The 19,107-nt window shown below is 44.0% G+C and overlaps 1 protein-coding gene across 3 annotated transcripts in view; it reads left to right on the forward strand.

Annotated features, from left to right (window-relative positions):
• The window catches only part of WDR62 (WD repeat domain 62), a 45,591-nt gene that overhangs the window by 8,516 nt on the left and 17,968 nt on the right, over nt 1–19,107 (forward strand). For all 3 annotated transcript variants that reach the window (XM_045988653.1, XM_045988654.1, XM_045988655.1), the window contains exons 7-12: nt 193–375; nt 1,735–1,895; nt 3,170–3,359; nt 15,194–15,331; nt 17,347–17,525; nt 18,635–18,726. In XM_045988653.1, the coding sequence (XP_045844609.1) occupies nt 193–375; nt 1,735–1,895; nt 3,170–3,359; nt 15,194–15,331; nt 17,347–17,525; nt 18,635–18,726 (943 nt within the window). The remainder of the gene's footprint in view (nt 1–192; nt 376–1,734; nt 1,896–3,169; nt 3,360–15,193; nt 15,332–17,346; nt 17,526–18,634; nt 18,727–19,107) is intronic.

The raw sequence follows: 19,107 nt of genomic DNA on the forward strand, positions 1-19,107 counted from the left end.
CTTTCCTGTCTCCCAGAGTCTCTGCCTGGAAGTATGTTCTGTTTTCCTCTTCCCTTCTCCATTTTGAGGAATGTCTTAGAGTCTTTCTGTTTAGGTATGTGTCATAGTCTCTGGTCAGGAGAGTCCCATCGCAACCTTGCTGGGATCTAGGCCATGTGGACAGTGTCTTCCTGTGCCCTGCTGTGCCTCCAGGTGACGGGCACAGTGCCCCTCGTGGGGCGCTCCGGGATCCTGGGTGAGCTGCACAACAACATCTTCTGTGGCGTGGCTTGTGGCCGGGGCCGGATGGCAGGCAGTACCTTCTGTGTGTCCTACTCGGGCCTCCTTTGCCAGTTCAACGAGAAGAGGGTGCTGGAGAAGTGGATCAACCTGAAGGTACCCCACCCTCCCTCCCTCCCTTCCATAAGTGGAGAAAACATTCTTCCCAGGACATGTGTCTCCAGGGACACTCAGTAATATCCCTGCCTTGTAGTTGATCCCTCTAGGTCTGGGTTTGACTCCTCAGAGGTTCTGCTTGTGAGACTCTGGGTGAGTGACTCTCCCTCTCCGAGCCTCAGTTTCCTCATCTGTAAAATGGAAATCCTGCTGCCCACCTCACCGGCTTGATCAGGGAGTCCCATGAAGTAAAATATAGAAGGCACGCAGCATGGTGCCTGGTACCCTGTGATGGGCTCAAGATTACAATTCCTCTCCCATCACGTTTGATGAGCACTCTTGGCTGGTGGGAGGACTGCGTCTTTTTTTTTTTTTTCTAACCTAAGGTATTACTGATTTCATTTTTTAGTCAAAAAAGGGCTGTATTAAAAATACATAACATTTTACATTAAAGGATAATATAGCTATAAATTGCAGAACCACTTTTCTTCAGCATCTGAGGGTTTGAATCCAAACTGTTTTCTTGTTCTGAGACTGGATGGCAGGAACATCATGATTTTCCCTCCTTTTCCTACCCCTGCTCTTGTGGCTCCCCTCCAGAGCTCACCTTTAGGGCTAAAGGCGCAGTGTCAGTCTTCTAGAATTCTAGAAGGATTCAGAGTTTCGTCTGTTTTTCCTAGTTGGTTAAACGTCATTTTTTCCCCCTCATTTGAATCCTCTTTCTAGAACTTCAGCTACTTAAGCAAGTCCAAAGCTTTTGACAGACAGACGGTTAGCCCCTGAGCAGTTGTCTTATGCTCAACTGCTCAACAGCAGTTGTCATGCTTAATGACTTATAAAGTAAGTCTCTCTCGATCTGGAAAAGCTCCTCCAATCTGCATCCAGGGGTCTGGCCCTTGCTGCCTCTTCCATCTGTGTATCCTGGTAGGATAGATCACCTGAGAGTTTTTCCTGTAAACGGTCTCATTTTTCTGTGTTGCTCTGAAGTCTAAGCTCTGTGAAGTTGTTTTTAAACAATAGAGAATAAACTGTAAGCGTCCGATCCCACCCTGGAGCTGCAGGCTCCCTCTCCGAAGTCCCAGCCTGCTGCATAGATGATCCCCCCCACACAGCTGAGTTCCTCTGTAGACACCGATGATAGTTCTGTTACCGTTTGTGCCTCTGCCTGCTGGCACGTTTCCTTCAGTAGTGACAGCTATATCCTGATTCCAAAAGTTTAAAATGTGCTGAAATGGACTTCTTAGGCCCAAGGAACTCTAAGGCTTCTCTGGAAGCTGATGTCTGTTCTGTTAGTCCGTATGTCTCTGTACTGGGCCACGTGGAGCACCATGTCCACTTGGGTCCCCTTTGCCCCCACAGGTCTCCTTATCCTCCTGCCTCTGTGTCAGCCAGGAACTCATCTTCTGCGGCTGCACAGATGGGATAGTCCGCATCTTCCAGGCGCACAACCTGCAATATGTCGCGAACCTGCCCAAACCACATTACCTGGGGGTGGACGTGGCTCAGGGCCTGGAGCCCAGGTACTGCCCGGCAGAGGGTGGGGGTGGGGCTTCCAGCTTCCTGTACCCGCCCGGCCAGCCCTGGGCTGGAAGGATAGAGCCAGAACAAGGCAGCAAAATCTCTGCCACCATGAAGTCTGTGGTCTAGTGAGGGAGATTGATGCTAAACAGTTATACAAACAAGGTCATTTCAGAGAGTCCTAAGTGCTTCAGTGACCTAAACCAGGAAGCAAAGTGCCTGGGGGTGGGGCTGTGTGGACTGGGAGCCAGAGGAAGTCTCTGGTGAGGAGGAGCCAGCTATGTGGGGAGGTGGGTCCTGAGAGCAAGTGTAAAGACCAAAGGGCGAAAGGCCCTGGGTTTGGCACGTGGCAGGAACAGCCAGGGGCTGTGTGGCCGGAGCCTAGTGTGCCAAGGGAGGATGTTAGGAGACAGGTCTAAACATTGATGGAGGCTGGCGGGGGGAGCTTATATTCTCTTCTGAGGTCAGTGGGTGACCGCCAGAGATTTCAGGCATTGGAGTTAGTTGTATGGTCAGTTGTAAGCATTAGATCCTTCTGGCTGCCGTGTTGAGAGCGGGTGGAAGGGCTGAGCTGTGGTGTATCTTTGTTGTAAGGCTGTTGGGAGGAGTGGCTACCTAACCAAGGGGTACTGGGTGCCTGGGGCTGCCTCTTTGTAGGCTGCCGGACACTACTTCCTGGGTACCTTTTCCAAGTGACCCACAGTGTTGTGTCACAGTGGCCAGGCCGCCCAGCTTTGCCACCTTTGCTGTGTGTGGTTTCATTTCCTCATCTGTGACCTTTAGTACTGACCTTTCCTGGAGACTGGGAACTCAGTGTAGCTAAAGCTTTCAGATTGGCTCATAGTAAGAGCTCGGTAAACTGTAGCCTTTGCAGGGAGGCCCCAGGCCAGGGGACAGCTCCCCAGCCCCCTGGCATAGGGATATTTGGTGATGTGTTGGTGGGGCTAATGAGAGAGAACTAAGGTACGTGCCCATTATCCTTCCCTGCTCAGAGAGAAGTGAGTGAGAGAGGGTGGGCGAAATGAGTAGAGGTGAAAATTCAGATGTTCTCAGGAGCCAGGCAGAAGCTTCCAGTTTACAACCTCTGTACTAGAAGCAAAAGCAAAGGAAGCAGGGAGGGAGGAGAGAGACGTAGAGTTGGAACGGAGATGATCCACCCTGGTTAACATAAGAGATGACACTGCGAGGGAAGAGGCAGCTCAGAGTGTCACCAGCGGCAGCTGTCACTACTCACACTGACATTGATGGTGACTGATGACCCATGTGGTCTTGTTAGCTTTCTCTTCCGCAGGAAGGCAGAAGCAGTCTACCCAGATACAGTGGCACTGACCTTCGACCCCATCCATCAGTGGCTGTCTTGCGTGTATAAGGACCACAGCATCTACGTCTGGGATGTCAAAGACATCAACAAAGTAGGCAAGATGTGGTCAGAGCTCTTCCACAGCTCCTACGTCTGGAACGTGGAGGTGAGCCCCTCTTTTTGGACCTCTGCCCCTGCTCAGCTCCCATCCGGGGCTTAGCTGGGGAAAGCTTCTGCAGTTCGGGGAACCCACTCAGCCCTTCCTTCACAAGATAGCCAGGGCCCCCAGATTGATACCAGATGCTGTTCAAGGTGCTGGGGACACAGCTGGGAAGGAAATTGACAGCGTTCCTGCCATGCTGGTTGGTAATAGCCAAGCAGCACTACCTCTCTGAAGATAAAAGAAAACAGTGTAAGGAAAAGGGACCAAGGGTGCTATTCTAGAGAGGAAACTGATGGGGGAAGGACTGTCTGAGGACGTGACATTCAAGCAGAGACCTTCAGGAGGCAAGGGGCAGAGGCAGGCAGCCATGCAGGAGAAGGGCAGCAGGAGCTTGTGGACCTTGGGGAACGCTCTGTGGAGGGCCATTTGTGTAGCTTAGTGCTTTTTCAAGTGCTGAAGTTTTTTGGGAGTGAGTCTTTGGGGTGTTTTCATTCTCTAAAGCTGTTCTAAGTTTTCCCTGCAAATAAGACAACTGGTGGGGAAATAATTGTATTCTACCTCCCCCCACCCCTGAAAATTTCTTACTGCTGTTGGAGCGTTTGTCCTGGAGAAGAGATGTTTTCAGTGGCCCAGGTCAGAAGGGGGAGCAATAACTTGATCCTTTTCAATAAGCATCATTCATCCCTTTGCCTGCGACTGCTTGAATCCCGTCTGCCTTCATGGATCTGACGTTTCTGCTGACAGTACTTTTCTCACTTAACAAGAATGTTTTTTAAGAACTTTAAAATTTTATGTATAAAATATTCTCCTTGGAAAAAATGGTGAAATATTACAAAGCTAAAGTCTATCTTGATCACCTCCCCACCCCACAAACCCTCACCTTTGTTATTTATTATGTGTGCTTTCAGTTCATTTCCTTGCTTCTGCCTGTTATTTGTATGTATCTGTTTCCTCAACAGAAATATCTGTGGGTGCATCTTTTTATCAGTTCTGGAAAGAATAGCCAGGACAGATTTAAAAATTGCCTCTACCCCATTCTTTATCTTCTTCTGCAACTCCTAATGTCCTACTTCTCTATCCTTCATATTTGTTTAAAATAACCCAGATCTAGAAATCCACACAAAGGAAATGTACAATTTATTGATTATTGTTAGCAGCTGTTGATTGCTCAATGCCTAGATCCATTTACTCCTTGGGGGTTGCAATATGGTGATATTCTAATTCTATCATTTCTTTTTATTAGTTGGACTACTTATATGAAGAAACACTTCCCCTCATCTACCATTTGGTCACCCAGTGGTACACTTCATATAGGAAAGGCAGGATAAATGCTTGATTCTTTCCCTTTATTTACCAGTTTTCAAGATAATGAATTGGTTCCCTGTTCTCTAAAGGTAACTAGTTGTTTTTATTTAATATCATTATAGACTCATATATGTAAATATATTAGAATATATTTTAATCCATTACAATTATTAACATTATTGAAGCTCAAACTGTCCCATCTTTGACCAGTGGGAGCCTCTTCAAGTTGGCTCCTGAGTCCTTTGGACATGACCCCAACAGTCTTTCTTTGGGAGCTACCTTGCTATTTGAGATGACAAGATGTTCCAGCCTCATCTTGTACACTTCCTATCCCAGACCTAGAATCAACCATTTCTTAAAGAAGCCCTATGTTTTGTTTTCAGTTTGACTTGGTATTTCAAATTCAGTCTTGAGTGCCGGGGATGCTCATAGGTATTGGATTGATGCTTCCGGAATGCTAAAGACATGGGGGATGATGGAATTAGAATATCCCCGTTAAACATTTACTTATCCCCACATTATAGGTACAACAGCCTAAGAATGGCAATTACTCAATTTTGAAAAGAGTTAAATAATTTTTTTGCATATGTTCTCTCCATTCTCCCCTAATTTTTATTTTATTTTACTTATTTTTTTTTAAGATTTTATTTATTTATTTGACAGAGAGAGAGATCACAAGTAGGCAGAGAGGCAGACAGAGAGAGAGGAGGAAGCAGGCTCCCTGCGGAGCAGAGAGCCCGATGCGGGGCCCGATCCCAGGACCCTGAGATCATGACCTGAGCCGAAGGCAGCGGCTTAATCCACTGAGCCACCCAGGCGCCCCTCTCCCCCAATTTTTAAAAATATACTGTATCTATGTGATCTGATTATGTAGCCATTATATACTATATTCTCTCCCTTATGACCCCATTTTTTTTAGGGGGGTGTAAGTGTACATATGTATTATGGTGAAATACACCTAGCATAAAATTTGCCATTTAAACCATTTAATTTTTTTTTTTTTTTTTTTAAAGAGAGAAAGTGTGTGCACACATGCATGCATGCACAGGTTGAGGAAAAGGGGCAGAGGGAGAAGGAGAGAGAGAATCTTAAGCAGACTCCAAGCTCAGTACAGAGCCCAAATCAGGGCTTGATCTCACCACCCTGAGATCATGACCTGAGCCCAAATCAAGAGTCAGACACTTAACTGACTGAGCCACCCAGGTGCCCCTAAATCATCTTAAAATGTACAATTCAGTGACATTTAGTACATTCATAATGTCGTACAACCATCCCTACTATCTAGTTCTGGAACATTTTCATCACCGCAAAAGGAAACACTGTACCCGTTAAACAATCACTCCCTTTTCCCACTCTCCCAGCCCTAATCTGCTTTCTATTGCAATGGATTTGCTTGTTCTGAATATTTCATACAAATGGAATAATACAATATGTGGACTTTGTGTCTGGCTTCTTTCGCTTAGTGTGTTTTCAAGGTTTATCCATGTTATAACACATTTCAGTGCTTCATTCCTTTTTAAGGTTGAATAATATTCCGTTGTGTGGATATACCACATTTTGTTCAACTGTTCATCACTTGATGGACATTTGTGTTGTTTCCACCTTTTGGCTATTATGAATAGTGCTGCTCTGGACATTCATGTACAAGCTTTGTTTGATTATCTGTTTTCAGTTCTTTTGGGTCTATACCCATGAGCAGAGCTACTGGGTCATAATGGTAATTCTGTGTACCCTTTCGAGGAACCACTAAAGTTTTCCATGGCTGCACTATTTTTAGATTCCTCTTTTTTTTTTTTTTTTTTTTAAAGCAATTTCTGCACCTCTCATGTGGCTTGAACTCACAACCTTGAGATCAAGAGTTGCAAAATTCCAACTGAGCCAGCCAGGAGCGCCTCACCATTTTACATTCCCAGCAGTGATGTATGAGGATTCCAATTTCTCTGCATCCTTACCAATATTAGTTTTTTGGTGTTTGCTTTTAAATTATAACAATCTTAGTGTTTGTGAAGAGGTACTATGTTGTGGTTTTGACTTGGATTTCCCTAATGGTTAATGATGTTGTTGAGCATCTTTTCATGTACCAGTTGGTAATTTGTATATCCTTGGAGAAATAGATTTTCAAATTTTTTTCCTGTTTTTTTACTTGGGTTGTTTGTATTTTTGCTGTTGAATTATAAGAATTCTTTATATATTCTGGATACTAGACCCTCTATTAGATACATGCTTTGCAGATATTTTCTCTCATTCTTTGTTGTCTTTACACTTTTTTTTTTTAAGATTTTATTTATTTATTTGACAGAGAGAGATCACAAGTAGGCAGAGAGGCAGGCAGAGAGAGAGGGGAAGCAGGCTCCCTGCTGAGCAGAGAGCCGGATACAGCTCCATACCAGGACCCTGAGACCATGACCTGAGCCGAAGGCAGAGACTCAACCAACTAAGCCACCCAGGTGCCCCATCTTTTCACTTTTTTTGGTGGTATCCTTGGATGTACAAAGGTTTTTAATTTTTTTTTTAAAGATTTTATTTATTTATTTGACAGACAGAGATTTCAAGTAGGCAGAGAGGCAGGCAGAGAGAGAGAAAGGAGGAAGCAGGCTCCCCGCCGAGCAGAGAACCCGATGCGGGGCTCGATCCCAGGACCCTGGGATCATGACCTGAGCGGAAGGCAGAGGCTTTAACCCACTGAGCCACCCAGGCGCCCCAAAGGTTTTTAATTTTGATGAAGTCTGAGTTATCTGTTTTTTTCTTTTGCTGCTTGTATCTTTGGTGTCATAGTTAACAAACCATTGCCAAATCCATGATCATGAAGATTTCTTTTTCTTTTAAGACTTTTAAAAGTTTTATTATTTTAGGGGTGCCTGGGTGGCTCAGTTGGTTAAGTATATCCAACTCTCTTTTTTTAAAATATTTTACTTATTTATTTATTTATTTATATTATTTATTTATTTGTTTGTTATTAAATAAAGAAAAGACAAAAGGGAGAGGGAGACGGAGATCACAAGTAGGCAGAGAAGCAGGCAGAGAGAGAGGAGGAAGCAGGCTCCCCGCTGAGCAGAGAGCCCAATGCGGGACTCAATCCCAGGACCCCGGGATCATGACCTGAGCTGAAGGCAGATGCTTTGACCCACTGAGCCACCCAGGCACCGAAGTGTGTCCAACTCTTGATCTCAGCACAAGTCTTGATCTCAGGGTCATGAGTTCAGACCCTGTGTGGGCTCCACACTGGGTGTGGAGCCTACTTTAAAAGTTTTATTGTTTTAGCTCTTTTTTTTTTTCTTTTTTTTAATTTACATTTTTTTTAAAGATTTTATTTATTTATTTGACAGACAGAGATCACAAGTAGGCAGAGAGGCAGGCAGAGAGAGAGAGGAGGAAGCAGGCTCCCTGCTGACCAGAGAGCCCAATGTGGGGCTCGTTCCCAGGACCCTGCGATCATAACCTGAGCTGAAGGCAGAGGCTTTAACCCACTGAGCCACCCAGGCGCCCCTGTTTTAGCTCTTTCAATTAGGTCTTTGATCTCTTTTGAGTTAATTTTTGTGTAAACTTAAAGCAGGGGTCCAACATCATTATTTTGCATGTGGAAATATAGTTCAAGCACCATTTATTGAACAGACTATTCTTTCCCCATTGGATAACCTTGGCACAGTGGATGAAAAGCAATTGACCATAGATGTATGGGTTTAATTTTGTACTCTCAATTATATTCCACTGATATAGGTCTATCTTTATTCCAGGAACACTTTTTTTTTTTTTTAATTATTGTAGCTTTATAGTAAGTTCCAAAATGAGGAAGTATGTTTCCAACAACTTTATTCTTTATCAATATTCGTTTGACTGTTTGGGGTCCCTTACTATTCCATATGAATTTTAGAATCATCTTTTCCATTTCTGGGGAGGGAAAAAAAGACTTTATCTCCATTGTAATCTTTATTTTCTTCTTCCTACCAGCTTTTGGTTTAGTTGCTTTTGTTTCTCTAGTTCCTTAGGTGAGACTTTATTGATTTGAGATTTTTTTAAGATTGGTTATTTTTATTTTGAGAGATGTTTGTGTGGTGGAGGAGGTGGCGGGCAGAGGGACAGAGAATCCCAAGTAGACTATGCTGATTGCAGAGCTCACCGTGGGGCCCTATCCCATGACCCCAAGATCACAACCTGAGCCAAATCTTAAGAGTTGGACACTTAACCAACTGAGCCACACAAGTGCTCCTAAGATCTTTTTATTATTATTATTATTTTTTAAATTTATTTTGGGGAAAGAGAGAGAGCATGAGCAGGGGAAGGGACAGAGAGAGAAGCAGACTCCCTGCTGACCAGGGAGCTTGACTTGGGGCTACATCCCAGCACCCTGTGGTCATGACCTGAGCCAAAGGCAGACACTTAACCAACTGAGCCACCCAGGTGCCCTTTGTTATATATTCTGGATGGTTGACCCCTTTATCAATACCTAATCCCCTTCTTTGTCACATGTAACATTTTGACTTAAAGTCTGTTTTGTCTGATAGTACACTGTATAGTATACATACAGTGTTCTCTTCTAGTTACTATTTGTGTGGAATATCTTTTTCTGTACCTTCACTTTCACTCTGTATGTGTCTGGATATAAAGTAGCTTCTAATGGATAACAGATAGTGGATTTTTTTTTAAGATTTTATTTGTTTGTTTGTTTGTTTAGGGAGAGGGTGCAAGAAGGGGAGAGGGAGAGGGAGACAGAGAATCTCAAGCAGACTCATGCCAAACACAGAGCCTGCTGCAGGGCTTGATCTCATAATCTTGAGATCATGACCTAAGCCAAAATCAAGAGTGAGACACTCAACTGACTGAGCCACCCATGCACCCCATAGGGAATCTTTTTTATACATTCTGTCAGTAATTTTCTTTGGATTAGAGAGTCTAATCCATTTACATTTAAAATAGTTACTCATAAGATGGGATTTACTTTTGCCATTTTACTATTGGCTTCCTATACATCTTATGTCTTTTAATTTACCTAATAATTCTTTCACTGCTTTCTTCTGTGTTTGTTTGGATTTTTTCTTTTTTTTTTTAAATATTATTCCATTTTTATTTACTCTTCTGTATATTTTAAAGTTTTCTTGGGCCACCCAGGTGGCTCAGTTGATTAAGTGGCTACCTTTGGCTCAGGTCATGATCTCAAGGTCCTGGGATCAAGCCCTGCATCAGGCTCCCTGCTCAGTGTAGAGTCTACGTCTCCCTCTGCCCCTTTGTCCCCCTTCTCAAATAAATAAACAAAATCTTAAAAAAAATAATAAAATTGTTTTCTTACTGGAGAATTACAAGTGACATCTTAAGTATATAACAAACTGGTTTGAAGTAATACCAATTTAACTTCGGTAGTATACAAACACACTTCTTATGTAATTTTGTCTCTTCTCTATGTTATTATCACAAGTTGTATCTTTATACGTTGTATACCTATTAACTTTGATTTATAATTGTTTTATGCTTTTGTCTACTAAATCATATAGGAAAAGAAAGGTGAGTTATAAACCAAAAAATAAAATAATACTGGCTTTTATATATGCCCATATAGTTAACCTTTACCAGTGTTCATTATTTCTTCATATGACTTTGAGTTACTGTTTCATATCCTTTCGCTTAAGCGTGAAAGACTCCCTTTGACATGTTTTGTTGGTTTTTTTTTTTTTAAGATTTTATTTATTTATTTGAAGGAGGGAGAGATCACAAGTAAGCAGAGAGGCAGGCAGAGAGAGAGGGGGAAGTAGGCTCCCAAATTACTCCCTAATGCACGGCTTATTTATTTGAAGGAGGGAGAGATCACAAGTAAGCAGAGAGGCAGGCAGAGAGAGAGGGGGAAGTAGGCTCCCAAATTACTCCCTAATGCACGGCTCGATCCCAGAACCCTGAGATCATGACCTGAGCTGAAAGCAGAGGCTTAACCCACTGAGCCACCCAAGCACCCCTCCCTTCGACGTGTTTCGTAGGGCAGGTCTATTAGCAACAATTTCCCTCATCATTTGTTATCTGTGTCATCTTAATTTCTCCTTCATTTTTGGATGATAGTTTTGCTGGCTATAGAATTCGTGTTAAACAACTTTTTCTCTGCAGTACTTTATTTTTTTAAAAAGATTTTATTTATGTATTTGACAGACAGAGATCACAAGTAGGCAGAGAGGCAGGCAGAGAGAGAGGAGGAAGCAGGCTCCCTGCTGAGCAGAGAGCCCAATGAGGGTTAGATCCCAGGACCTTGAGATCATGACTTGAGCTGAAGGCAGAGGCCTTAACCCAGTGAGCCACCCAGGGGCCCCTGCAGTACTTTAAATATGTTATCCCACTGCCTTCTGGTTTCTATGATTTCTGATGAGACACCAGCTGTTAGTTTTATTGAAGATCCTTTGCATGGAGCAAGTCATCTATTTTTTGTTGCTTTCAAGATTTTCTCTGGCTTTGGCTTTCAGTAATTTGTAGTGTATCTTGATGTGGATCTTTTTTTAGTTTATCCTGCTTGGAGTTTTTCTTTTTAGCTTAATTCTTTTGCTCATTAAATTTGCTGTTGAACCCTATTGAATTTTTCTTTTAGTTATTATATTTTTCAGCTGTAGATTTCTATTTGGTTCCTTTTTATGATTTCTTTCTCTTTATGGATATTCCCTATTTGGTGAGTTTCTGCTGGTTTCCTTAAGTCCTTTGGCCACAATTTCCTTGATCTCTTTCAGTATATTTAAGACAGTTGATTTAAGTTCTTTGCTTAGTAAGTCCAGTCTGGGCTTCCTCATGCACAGTTTCTGGTAATTTCTGTTTTTCTATGAACGGACTGTACTTTCTTCTTTTCTTATCTATCTCATAGGGTTTTTTTTTGTTGCAAACTGGGTATTTTGACTATTATAATGTGATGACTCTGGAAATCAAATTCTCCCCCTCCCTGCAAGGGTTTGTTGTGTGGGTTGTAATTGTCTAGTGATTTTTCTGAGCTACTTTTGTAAAGATTGTACTCTTTTTCATGGATGGTCACTAAAGTCTCTATTCCGTTATCTGAATGGTCAGCATGATTTGACAGTAATTTCCTTAAATGTCAAAATTCAGCAGCTTCTTTCTTTTCTAAGCTCCTCCTCATTATTGAAAGTTAGATTCCAGAGTTCTAAAAAAGTTGATTCTGGGGCGCCTGGGTGGCTCAGTGTGTTAGAGCCTCTGCCTTCCGCTCAGGTCATGATCCCAGCCTGGGATCGAGCCCCACATCGGGCTCTCTGCTCAGCGGGGAGTCTGGTTCCTCCTCTCTCTCTGCCTGCCTCTCTGCCTACTTGTGATCTCTGTCTGTCAAATAAATAAATAAATAAATCTTTAAAAATAATTAATTAATTTTTTTAAAATAACAGGTTGATTCTGAAAGTTTTTTCCAGCTTAAGGTTGCTTTGGTGAAAGGATAGATTTTTGGAGTTCTCTGCTATGCCATTTTCAGCAATGTCACTTGACACACATTTACTCTTTGTTCTGCAAGTAATTACATACTTATATATAGACATCTGTTGACATCTCTAGTTGTTTTTGCTGTCCAGAGCTCGTTCTTTAGAAGATTTAACAGGAACAGTTCATGGGACAATATTTTCTGAGTTTTTGCATTGGGTGAGCTTATATTTGCCCTTCATACTTGAAAAGTCACCCCTGCTGGATAGAAAAGGCTTGGCTCATATTTTCTTCCTGTCTGTGTTAAATATGTTGTTTTATTTTCTTATGGTTATTGAAATGTCTGATGGTTTTTCTTTTAAGTCACTTGCTGTGTTTCCCTAGAAGCCCAAAAGATTTCTTTTACTTTTAAGTCTAGTAACCCTACTCTAGAGTTTGTCTTGGTATTGGTTTTTTTAGGTAGACATATTGCTGCAGTATACATTTTAGTATTTTTTTCTGTTCCCTTGATTTGGTTTTCTTCAGAAATTTCTATTATCTGTATGTTGGATATTATTTGCCTAGCTCCAATATTGTCACTTTTTCTCAAATTCTTAGTTTCATTTCTATTTGATTTTTTTTTCAAAGATTTTTTTTTTTTTTTTTAAGATTTATTTATTTGACAGGCAGAGATCACAAGTAGGCAGAGAGGCAGGCGGAGAGAGAGGAGGAAGCAGGCTCCCAGCTAAGCAGAGAGCCCGATGCAGGGCTCGATCCCAGGACCCTTGGGATCATGACCTGAGCTGAAGGCAGAGGCTTTAACCAGCTGAGCCACCCAGGCGCCCCTCAAAGATTTATTTATTTGACAGACAGAGATCACAAGTAGGCAGAGAGGCAGGCAGAGCAACAGGGGGAAGCAGAGAGCCTGATGTGGGGCTGGATCCCAGGACCCTGAGATCATGACCTGAGCTGAAGGCAGAAGCTTAACCCATTGAGCCATCCAGGTGCCCCAATTTCTCTTTGATTTTTAATAATTTCCCCCCTTTTATCTATTTCTTCATGCCTTACATTTTGTGTTTATTCACTTTTGGATTCCTTCTCATTTGACTTTTATTTCTAATATGATTTCTTCATTTATTTCTAACTCTTAGAATTCTGTCATCTTATTTCTGAGTTTTCTGATTGTGATTTAGGTTCCTTTTTATATCTCATCATTTTCTTAATGTCTTTTAACTTATTTTGAAATAGTTACAGTTTTTGTGGGGCGCCTGGGTGGCTCAGTGGTTAAAAGCCTCTGCCTTCAGCTTGGGTCATGATCCCAGGGTCCTGGGATTGAGCCCCACATCGGGCTCTCTGCTCAGCAGGGAGCCTGCTTCCTCCTCTCTCTCTCTGCCTGCCTCTCTGCCTACTTGTGATCTCTGTCTGTCAAATAAATAAATAAAAATCTTAAAAAAAAAAAAAGAAAAGAAAAAGAAAAACAGAAGTTGGTGTAGTTCAGAAGAGGTTTTCTAGCTTCCCAAGAAAGAATTCCATCTTTTATGATTTTTATACTGTTAAAAAAAATGTATGGCAGCTTGCTTTCTGATATTTCCTTGTTATGTTCCTATTTGTGTGTTGTGCCCCTCCTTTTTTCTAAGCTTCCCCTTTTCTCTGGCTCTCCTGTCTCTATCTCTATCCTGATCAGTTTTGTTTCTACTCCCAATAGTTTTCCCTCAGGGTAGGGCTTTGTCCTGGAAGAGAGCCCTGGTTGGTCAGTTGTGAGAGTTCACAGGGCCTTCAGTGCTCCAGGTTCCTCAGACCCAACCGCCAAACCTTGCCCTCAACCACTGTTGGAGCGGATGAAACCCTCCCAATTTGAACTGCTGTTCAGTTTGGCCCATAGTACCTTCCCGTGACTACCTGTTGGCTACTTCAGGGTTATCCTTTGTTGGGTCTCTGAGGGGCCTCATTGCTTCCCTCTACTTTCTCTCATATACACTTTAGTAATATATAGATCTTATGACTGGAGGTAGTTTGTCTCTACCTGCTTGTATTTTGGGAGTTAAGAGAATATCTCATCCCCTCATTTTGTTGTAAATGGTGCTCATGGGATTTTGGTTTTGATATCTGGCTGTTCATTTTTGTATAGGTTTGTTTTTTGTTTGTTTGTTTTTAAGATTTCATTCGTTTAGGGGTGTCTGGGTGGCTCAGTGGGTTAAAGCCTCTGCCTTCGGCTCAGGTCATGATCCCTGGGTCCTGGGATCAAGCCCCACATCAGGCTCTCTGCTCGGTGGGGAGCCTGCTTCCCTTCCCCTCTCTCTCTCTCTCTCTGCCTGCCTCTCTGCCTGCTTGTGATCTCTATCTGTCAAATAAATAAATAAAATCTTTTAAAAAAAAGATTGTATTCGTTTAGAGAGAGAGAGAGAGCGCACACAGGTGTGTGCAAGCGGAGAGAAGAACACAGAGAGAGAATCTTCAAGCAGACTCAGCGCTGAGCGCACAGCCCGAGGCAGGTCTTGACCCCACAATCCTGAGATCACGATCTGAGCGAAAACCAAAGAGTCGGGTGCTTAACCAATTCAGCCACCCAGGCGCCCCTATGTGGGGATTTTAGATTAAAAAAATCTATGCTACTGCTATTATCATCTTCTCAGAACCCAGTATTCTGTATTTTGAAATCCCTTTATGTTATCTCTTTGACTCTCTGAGATGCATTTTGTTTCTAGAAATAGTTCAGTTTATTCTTTTTGAGCTTCACTTGGTTATTCTTTTTAGCTTATGGTTGCCTACTTTTACTTTTGTCAAAGTTCTTCTATTGCTTTAAACATATTAAACAGGGTTGTTTTATATTCTGTCTAATAATTCCAACGTCAAAGCTGGACTGTTGTTTCTGCTGCTTTTTGCTCAAGGTACCTTGTTTCCTTTGGTGCTTAGTGATTTTTGACTGAGTTGAAACATTTGCCTTGGAAATTTATGTTTGGTAATGTTTCAGGACCTGGGCTGAAGAAGGTGCATGGACAATATACAGTAGCATTTAGTGTCCTTTTTTCTTGTTTATTTTTAACATAGAAGCCATTGCATTATGCCTATTTATCTGCAACATAATTTTTTTCACCAAAATGCAATAGACTATCACAGTGCTGTCATTGAAATGGTTGTAATGAATTGCGCTTTTTATTCTCTGGGAACTGTAGGTGTATCCTGAGTTTGAAGACCAGAGAGCTTGTCTGCCATCAGGATCTTTTCTTACTTGTTCCTCAGACAACACCATCCGCTTTTGGAACATGGATAGCAGCCCTGACTCTCACTGGCAGAAAAACATCTTCAGTAACGTGAGTGGCTTAATTGTGAACCATATTTTAGGAGGAACCGAGAACTACTTTAATATAGGATATACGGGCATGAGAGAGTCTTGTGGACCTTGGTATTAAGCTTCAGTGGGGACAGGAGCCACCAAGCACTCTGTGTCTTCCTCTTTCTTGTTTCTCTCTGAGGTAGCATGGTCTGCCCTCCTTGCTTCTCTCTGCCAGTCAGCTCCTGATCTCTGGGTGTGTCAGCAGAGCTATTCCAGGCAACCTGACATATTCAAAAGAAATTGTTCCCTAGCTCTTGAGTCAGAGCTCCCTGGAAGAGCACCTGATGGACCAAATCAGGGAGAGGCTTCCCTGGTCTAGCGCACTGTGAGGTCTTGGGTGAGGGTGCGGGCAGGACCCAAAGGGAGCCATGATGGGAGGGTAGGGAGAAAACACTTTGCGGAAGAAATGATTGCTATTGCTAAGCCAGTGAGGGAGCTTCTCCAAAGAGTTAAGACGTGAATCATGCAATCACTTCATCTGCAGATGCTTATTAAGATCCCTGCTAGGTGCTGTGCTGCCTGCTGGAGACACACCAATGCCCAAGACAGACCCTCCTCCTGCTCTTGCGGCTCCCACACTCCAGCAGGGAGAGGCAGACAGTGAACCAATAACTGTACAAATTACAATATAATCAGTTTTTTTTTAAAGATTTTATTTATTTATTTGACAAACAGAGATTACAAGTAGGCGAGAGAGGCAGGCAGGGAGAGGGAGGAGGAAGAAGGCTCTCCTCGGAGCAGAAAGCCCGATGCAGGGCTCGATCCCAGGACCCTGGGATCATGACCTGAGCCGAAAGCAGAGGCTTTAACCCACTGAGCCACCCAGGCGCCCCTACAATATAATCAGTTTTAAAGATTTTATTTATTTATTTATTTGGGGGAGAGAGAGAAAACAGTCAGGGGCGGGGCAGAGGGAGAAACTGACAGGGGGCTCCATCCCGGGACCCTGGGATCATGACCTGAGCCAAAGGCAGACACTTAACCGACTGAACCACCCAGGTGCCCCATAAATAATCACTTTTTTAAAAGATTTATGTATGTATTTGAGAGGGAACAGGTTGGGAGAGGGGCTGAGTGTGGAGCTCAATGCAGGAACAGACTCACAGCTCTGAGATCATGACCTGAGCCGAAACCAAGAGTTGGACTCTTAACCAACTGAGCCACCCTGGCACCCCTATGATAGAGTCATAAGCATGATAAGCACCATGAAGGAAAATTCATGCTGGTAGGATATATAACAGTGTTATCTGATTTTATCTGTGGTGTCAGGGGCAACTTCCTAGAGGAGGAGGCAACTGAGTTGAGGTATGAAAGATTGGAATGAGTAAAGAGGGGAGGGGAGTGTGTCCTATGCCAAGGGAGTAGGCTGTGCAAAGGCCCTGAGGTAGGAAAGGGTTCATGAGTTAGAAAATGTGAGCGGTCAGTGTGGTTAGAACAAAAAAGGACCTTAATATAGGGTGTGTATAGCAGGTGCCCCTTTACCCCCCTTACCTCCCTAACCCAATACTACCATCTTCTCTTCCACACCTGTGATATACATGCTATATTTGGCTACATACAATAGAAAACCCAAAATAAGAGGTGAAAGTTTGGTTTTTTGACCCATAAAAATAGTCTGGAGGTAACCAGTCCAAGCTGTCTTGGCAGCTGCAGGAGGCCCTTAGAGACCCAAAGCCTTCAGCTCTCCACTCTGCCCCTTTGGAGTAGCCCTTGTCCTTGTCCTCTAGTATGGCTGCTGGAGCTCCAGGTAACAAGACAAACGAAAAGGGAGCAGAAGTGTTCTCACTTGTTTTATACCTCATTGACCAGAATTTATTCACAGAGCCTCATCTAGCTGCAGGGGAGGTTGGGAAACAGTTATTCTGAGTCGGGAAGGTTAGATGTGGAGTTCTGTTACTGATGAAGAACGGAAGGTGGGCCATTGGGAGACAGAATCACAGAGGTGCTTCAGACCTTCCGAGAGCACTGACCTCAGCCCTCTCCTTCCCGCAGACCCTGCTGAAGGTAGTGTACGTAGAGAATGACATCCAGCACCTGCAGGACATGTCCCACTTCCCCGACCGGGGGAGTGAGAACGGGACACCTGTGGACATGAAGGCTGGCGTGCGAGTCATGCAGGTCAGTCCTGATGGCCAGCACTTGGCTTCAGGCGACCGAAGTGGAAATCTGAGGCAAGTGAGCCCTGGAGGGTGACTGGTGTACACTTCCCAGCTCATGGTGGGACCTGAGGGTGAAGGGAAGGAGCCTGGCCTCAGCACCTCTGCTTCCCCATTGGGAATGAGGGACTGTGAATGGCGGTCTGGAAACCAGCCATCCCTGAGACCCTAACCTGAGAGGTATCTTCCAGAAGGCTGAAATAGGGTAGCTCCCAGCACCTCAGCAGCTGGGCTTGTGAACGGTGCCTGTGAGGTAGACAGGCAAGCTTGCATTCTAGGGTAGGGTGACACTTCTACCAGCCACGTAACACCAGTGCTAAATAGTCATAGAGGATGCCAGCTGGAGCATGGGGGGCCCTGGTGGCGCCGGGAGGGGGCCGGGAGGATGCGACATTTGAGGGCTCAGGCTGTTTACCCACACCACGGACTTTTTAAAAAGATGTTCCCAGCCCAGTAGGTGCTGACAGAATGTGAGTGCTCTCATGGGGACCAGGCTTAAGTTGAGGAATGGCAACTGTGACCACCTGGGTGCTGAGGCCAATGAAGAAGGGGGAGGTCATGTGCTCCATCTTAAAGGGGCAGCCACCACACAGGAAAGGGCAGTGGTTAAGTTAAGGTTACACAGGAAGAGTGGAGGACCTGGGATGACTGTGTTTTATATCATCCTAGATGATATAGATGATCATCGTAGATATAGATATCATCCTAGATGGCCTGTTGGTTGGTTGATTTCATTTGGAGAGAGCATTTCAGGAAAGTTTAGATTTGAGAGTCTTTAAGAATGGGAGATTGGAATCAAGTATTCCTTACCCATAGGTCCTATCCTTGAGTGTGACCTCTGACCCCTATCCCCATCCCCACGCAGAGGATTGTTCTAGACCTGGCGCATGGATCCATAAGGGCGGGGTGCCCACTTAGGTGCCCCCGGCTTGGCACTGCCGCCTTTAAGATAGCAGGTTTCTAGACAAAAAGAATGGTTGGGTGTCTCTAGACTAGTTGGCCAGGGCAGGGAGTTCCCCATGTTGTGGGGCTGGAGCTCTGACCTTTCCGAGCAGTGGCGGAGCACCTGGAGCCGAGGGGTGGGCACTCCGGGCAGGGTACAGTGGACGGTGTGTGTCTCCCAGGATCCACGAGCTGCACTTCATGGATGAGCTGGTCAAAGTGGAGGCCCATGATGCCGAGGTGCTGTGTCTGGAGTACTCCAAGCCCGAGACCGGTAAGCCTCTGTGGGGTAGTAGGGGGAAGGTGGGGGAGCAGCCCCCCGGCAGGGCCACAGAGACGGCTAGTTGATGTCTGGAGGGGCTGAGAGTGAGAGTAAGCGCCCCTGCTGCTGGGACCTGCAACCAGGGTAGCTGGGACTCCAGGATGTGAGACTCTGGCAGGCAGGACTGGGCTGGAGCTGCTTGCCCTGGTTACCAGTGTCCTGAACAGTGCTCAGGTTAAAGAGGTGAACGTTGAATGAGAGACTGTATGACTGGATCAACAGTTATAGATCACATTATATATCAAATAATATCAAACGTAGTATTTTGAAAAAGTTAAGATGCCTACAGGAAGATTGCGAGAGAACTAGAATAAATACCCATGTTCTCTTCAC

This window comes from Meles meles, chromosome 19 (genome assembly GCF_922984935.1).
Source record: "Meles meles chromosome 19, mMelMel3.1 paternal haplotype, whole genome shotgun sequence".
NCBI classification, from domain to species: domain Eukaryota; kingdom Metazoa; phylum Chordata; class Mammalia; order Carnivora; family Mustelidae; genus Meles; species Meles meles.